Genomic DNA, 6,527 nt, shown 5'->3' on the forward strand with positions numbered 1-6,527 from the left:
TGTTCGCATCAGGTGGCCAAAGTATTGGAGTTTCAGCTTCAAGCATCAGTCCTTCCAATGAATATTCAGGACTGATATCCTTTAGGATGGACTGGTTGGATCTCCTTGCAGCCCAAGGGACTCTCAAGAGTCTTCTCCAACACCACAGTTCAAAAGCATCAATTTTTTGGTGCTCAGCTTTCTTTATAGTTCAATTCTCACATCCATCCAAAATAGCCTTTGGCTGTGTTTAATTAAATTCATTTGAGACCCAATAGTGAAAGTCGCCCAGCTGTGCCCAATTCTTTGCAACCCAATGGACTACACAGTCCATGGAATTCTCCAGACCAGAATATTGAAGTGGGTAGCTGTTCCCTTCTCCAGGGAATCTTCCCAACCCAAGGATCAAACCCAGGTCTCCCACATTGCAGGCAGATTCTTTACCAGCTGAGCCACCAGAGAATCCCAAATAAATTCATAATATCTACTAGATGCGTTGTTACCTGAATGGAAGTCATGTTTGGTAAAATAAGAAGTTTAAATTAATGTAACTGAGTATGTTTTGGTCTGCAATAATACTTTAACTACCCAAATGGAGGAAGGCAGAGTGACCTATGTCCCAGGTCACCTTGGTACAGTCCGTTTATGTCTGTTGTCTCTAATTAATATTTAGTTAATTAGTGTTGACACTAATTAATATTTAGTGTCTCCTTCACTCATGTGCATGTTTTGTGGGATGATAAAGCATCCAGTCATGCCAGCTAGCAATCTTCCTGAAATATATTTGGTATCAAATGAAATTATTCCTTTGCCACAATTCCGTAATATTTTTGTTTGTTTGTTTTTTGGGTGTATTTTTTTTTTCATTTTCCCCTAAACTTATTTATTTTTAATTGAAGGAAAATTGTGCTGGTCTCTGCCATGCATGACCATGAGTCAGCCACAGGTATACATGTGTCCCCTCCCTGTTGAACCTCCCTCCCACCTCCTACCCTTTTCCAGCCTTCTAGGATGTTATAGAGCCCTGGTTTGAGCTCCCTGAGTCATACAGCAAACTCCCATTGGTTATCTATTTTACACATGGAAGCATGTACACTGTCATGTGTAGAATTCTGTAATATTTTAAGGGTCTATCAACAGCAATTTCTTTTTAGACAGGCAGTAGTTTAGAAATCATCCTGTAGGTATCCTTTATTTTAAACATGAGGAAACCATGACCCAGAGAGGTCCATGTCTGTCCAGAGGTCTCAGTGTTACTCAGTGGTACAGCTGGAGCTTCATTTTATACTTCCCAGTTGGGTGATTTTCTACTAGAGGTTACCTCTGAGAAGTTTTACACTTTATCACCACGGCAGGTTGTTTGTTACAGAAGGTAAACTGGATTCTCAGAAATGATACTGTAGGCTCAGGTTGAGTTGTGCCTACAGGAGACAACTAGCAAATAGCAATACTTGTTCTTTTTTTTTTAATTTTTTTATTTTAATTGGAGGCTAATTACTTTGCAACATTGTAGTGGTTTTGCCATACATTTACATGAATCAGCCATGGGTGTACATGTGTTCCCATCCTGAACCCCCCTCCCCCCTCCCTCCCCATCCCATCCCTCTGGGTCATCCCAGTGCACTTGTTTCTTTCTTTTTTTTTTTTTTTAATTTTATTTTATTTTTAAACTTTACATAATTGTATTAGTTTTGCCAAATATCAAAATGAATCCACCACAGGTATACATGTGTTCCCCATCCTGAGCCCTCCTCCCTCCTCCCTCCCCATACCATCCCTCTGGGTCGTCCCAGTGCTCTAGCCCCAAGCATCCAGTATCGTGCATCGAACCTGGACTGGCATCTCATTTCATACATGATATTTTACATGTTTCAATGCCACTTGTTTCTTTACCCAGTATTTATTGAGCATCTGCCATGGGTCAGGGCATGTGCTAATATTGCCATCTTTTGTTTTTATGGAGCTTTATGGCTATTTACTCTCTCATACTCAAGCTTAGTTGCCATAAGATTCAGAGAATTAAAAATTACTCAGATCAGGAACAGTTTTATAAGAATAGGTGGATTAGAGCTGGGACTAACATATTAATAATTGTCAACAGATTATTGAATATTCCAAGTTGAATGGGAGATGGGGTTGTATCACCTGACCCCTATTGCCTTTCGAAGATCAATCTGAATAAAATGTTTATTCTCAAGTTTCATTTAGAGAATATTTCAATTCAATTTGGTTTAAAATTCATTATTTTAGAATATACAGTTGCAGCACCTGTTCATTTTATTTGATGCTTTTTTTAAAGAAAATATATTTGATTCTACTTTTCATTATATTTTACTTTCCAACCGTATGTGGTAAAAACAAAAGTCTTATTGAAATCTTTATTTTATACAAAATCCTGCATTGCATTTTGTTCTTCCAAATACATAGGTATATTATTTTAGCTCTTACTGTCTTTGATCTCCCCGTAATGAATTTGGCAAATTGAACTTCCATCATTTACATAACAAATATTATCATTTCTTAGAGAAATTAATCAGTAGAGCAGATGGTTTTCTGGAAGGACTTATCTGCTGGACAGGTTTCACAAAGCTTTGTGAATTGTAATTACAAGATAAACTGTTAGTCAAACTTAATGGAAACCATTCAAAAATAAGTTCATCTTCAAAAAGACTAACCCTTAGTTTAGTATCTTCAATTACTATCAATTACATTGCATGCTCCTTATAGTGCATTTTACTGGATTATACATTAACTGATTTGGGAATGCATTGTTTTCAGCAGTAATTGTGAGTTTGTATGTAGTTTAGCAGGAAACAGGATAAATCATAGTGTTTGCTATTACTCCCATATTATAAATAATTGCACATTGTGGGAAAGGAAGTTGCAAAAATGTAAGTGAACTTAGAAACCAAAATTACATGAAGCTGCTAAAGAAAATTTCTACCAACAAATATTGTTTGGAAAAATTGTCCTGTTCCTTGAACTACATTTTCTTATTACTAAGCTAATAGAGCTGGGTTTAGTTCTCTTGCTTTATTCTATACCTCATAAATCTCCTAAATTGCTTTGAGATATTTTTAGACTATGATATGCCTTAATTAGAATTTTCAAGCATACATCTTACTTAGTCAGCTTTGGGGCTTCTAAACGATATATTTTATAGTCTTTGCTTTCTTCCTTGTTCCTTGTCAGATTATAGAGTTCAGAGAATGTGATACATTTTATTGATAATACAAACTTTAAGGAACTCATAATTAAATATTTTCTTCCTGTTTTGAAACTCTGCCTGAGAAGTCAAAGAAAGGCCAAAATGTTGGTCATGATGTGACTCTAAGTTCTAATGGGCTTGAAAAATAGTCTCTGTCGAGAAAAGAATATAAAATAGCTCTTAGACAGCCTCTTTGGTGCATACGTGGTTCTCTTATCTTTTACTTTGATTTCTCTTCTCAGATAAATAATTCAGAGTGTTTCAAAGCATTTCTTCTTCTTTTAATGCTCTGTACTTGAGCAGCTCTGCTCACATTAACATTGATGGAAGCCCTTTTCTCAGGCCTTGTCCATCTAGTTGAGAATGTCTATGACCATTTAGAATCCATTTAACTTCAGGCTTGTTTACTTTGCTTTGTTATGATTTAGCACTAAAACCACTGGCTCTAGAGCCAGCACGCTTATGCAGTGAGCTCATTTGATTTCTTAATTCATACATGCAAGGCTGTCTGTGGTGCCCTTAGACAGTATATACTCTCATTTATTTTAATTCATCAGTTCTCCAGTAACTCCTAAATCCTGATTTTGCATTTTCAGGCAAAACCTTTGGCATTGAATAATATTCACATTCACTAGAGTGTTTTTAACTATCCTCATTCACTTACATCTTAATGGCTTTGAAGTAGAAAAGTAAATAATTAGTACAGTCTAAACCATGAAGATTTTTTTTAGAATTATAAAGACTTACCTAGAATTATTTTTTAAAACCTATCATTTATTGATCATTCATTATATATAAAATGCTATGCAAATTATTTTGTAGATAATGTTTTTATTTAAACTTTTAACAAACACCTGTGAGATGGAAATTACTATATATGTGTTATAGATGGGAGGAAGACATAGATTAAGCAATGTAGTCAAGATTACATACACTTCACAATGAAACCAAAATATGAACACAGCTCTGCCTATTTGCAAAGTCCAAATACTATTAGGCTAAAATAATTTCCTGGTTGTTGTTTTTTTTTAAGTCAGTAAACCCTTTCTTAAACTCCAAACAGAGATACTCATGGAAGCCAATGTGTAAAACTAATGAATCACAGCAGTAAAGTGTTGTTGGGTGGCGGAGTTCAGAGGGAAGCTGCCAGAAGCCCCCTCCCTATTTATGGCTATATCTGTAGGAGCTCCAATAGCTTCACAAAGCGTAGTTTAATAATCGCTGCACGCGCCATATTGCTTTTCTCTGAGCACCTTTAAAGTACTGTGTCTTGGTGTCATAGATAGAATTCCAATGGTCAGCACTGATGAAAAAGTTTTTAAAGGGAACACCGAGTAACTAATTTAACAGCATAGGACTATGGTTAGAAATTCAGGCTTTCTTATCAGATTGCTTGGGTTCAGTTCCTGACTGTGGCACACAAGTTGGATGTCCTTGGGCAAGGCACTTAATCAGTTTGTGCCTTGTTTCCTCACTTGTAGCAAGGAGTCATGGTATCACCAATGTCACATGACTGTGGAGAGAATTCAGTGAATCCATATATGAAAAAGTGACTAGAACAGGGCTTGAAGCAATATGCTCAAAGAACTTCAGCTGTATTATCCCTGGTTCTTCACCAGCTGTGCAGCCACACATCCCTCTGCCCCACACCACCAAAGTGAACAGTCTGAAAAGCTGTCTAGGGTTGGGTCCCAGGAATTTAGTATCACCTTCCCTGCTCTACCCAGTTAGGTCAGCCCCCATTCTGGCCTAACAGGAGTCTGGATTCATGGTGAATTAGAGAATATCTAATGCTATTATGTTTGCTTTTCATAAAATTATATTTTACTCTAATGCATCCAGTCTCTATTGGAAAATTAAAAATTTTAATTATTCTTAAAAATTTACTTAAGGTTCTTAATAAGTTTTACAACACAACACTTTTATCATGTCAGTACTCAGATGAATTAGCTGGAAACAGAGGATACCATAGCCAAATAGAGTGAGGGAAGAAGAGAGGAAGGGAGGGGAAGAGGAAAGAATGAACCCCGGTGCAATTAGCCTAATCTTATTTGGATTGTGGAGGCATACTGTCATCTGAGAGGGGAAATTGCTGTTCCTCTGAGAGATCACAGTGAGAAAGCATGGAAAGCTTTGCAGATCAGTACTGTTTTCCAGGCATCTGTTAATGTTTAGGCTTTATGAGCCTGTTCTAAATATGTTCTTTCAAAGGCAGTACCAGTTTCCTAGAGGAAATGCAACTGTTGTGCTCATTTTGGCTCACTTAGGTTTAAAACTGTTTACCTGCTTGTTCAAACAGATGTGACTGCACTCCAGGATACATAGGTGAACATTGTGACATTGACTTCGATGACTGCCAAGATAACAAGTGTAAGAACGGAGCCCACTGCACCGATGCAGTGAACGGTTACACATGCACCTGTCCTGAAGGCTACAGGTAAAAGTGCAAGTGAATATTTGTATTTAAAGTATTATAGGACTCAGTTCATATTGGCAATTAAGTAACATCTAATCAATGTATTTTTTTCTGTTCATTCTTCAGTGGCTTGTTTTGTGAATTTTCTCCACCTATGGTTCTCCCTCGTACCAGCCCCTGTGATAATTTTGACTGTCAGAATGGAGCTCAATGCATCATCAGGATCAATGAGCCAATATGCCAGTGTTTGCCTGGCTACCAGGGAGAAAAGTGTGAAAAACTTGTCAGTGTGAATTTTGTAAACAAAGAGTCTTATCTTCAGATCCCTTCCGCCAAGGTCCGGCCTCAAACAAACATCACTCTTCAGGTAAGGTTCCCCCACTACCAAGAGCTGATCTCATCTGAAATCAGCTCAGATTCCAAGCATAAATGTGCGTGGCGGTTTCTGAGTGATGTTATTTCTTAAACGGACAGTTACATACTGCATAGCACAATGACAGATAATGCTACTTGTAGGAAAAGTTCCTGTTAGTCTCTCTAATATTTCTTTCTGTCAAACCTAAATGGACACCAGGTATTTGTATTCGCTACTTGATCACATAAAATACACACACACACACACACTCACACACACACACACACACTCACACACTCACACTGAGAAAGAGAGCAGCAAAATATCTTTGCTTTGTGCTTAGGTAATGGCTTACCATGTGGCACTAGTGGAAAGAACCCTCCTGCCAATGCTGGGTATGTAAGAGATGTGGGTTCGATCCCTGGGTGGGGAGGATCCCCTGGAGGAGGGAATGACGACCCCTCCATTATTCTTGCCTGACAATCCCATGGACAGAGAAGTCCGGCAGGCTACAGTCCACAGGGTCGCGAAGAGTCAGACACAGCTGAAGTGACTTAGCATGCAGCAAT

General features: G+C 37.8%; 1 protein-coding gene across 3 annotated transcripts in view; it reads left to right on the forward strand.

The window, feature by feature from the left end:
- Nucleotides 1-6,527, forward strand: part of SLIT2 (slit homolog 2 (Drosophila)) — a 404,995-nt gene that overhangs the window by 371,297 nt on the left and 27,171 nt on the right. For all 3 annotated transcript variants that reach the window (XM_010860216.1, XM_010860217.1, XM_010860218.1), the window contains 2 exons: nt 5,487-5,624; nt 5,730-5,970. In XM_010860216.1, coding sequence (XP_010858518.1) covers nt 5,487-5,624; nt 5,730-5,970 — 379 coding nt within the window. The remainder of the gene's footprint in view (nt 1-5,486; nt 5,625-5,729; nt 5,971-6,527) is intronic.

Source organism: Bison bison, unplaced genomic scaffold, assembly GCF_000754665.1.
Source record: "Bison bison bison isolate TAMUID 2011002044 unplaced genomic scaffold, Bison_UMD1.0 scf7180017864464, whole genome shotgun sequence".
In the NCBI taxonomy this organism is placed as follows: Eukaryota; Metazoa; Chordata; class Mammalia; order Artiodactyla; family Bovidae; genus Bison; species Bison bison.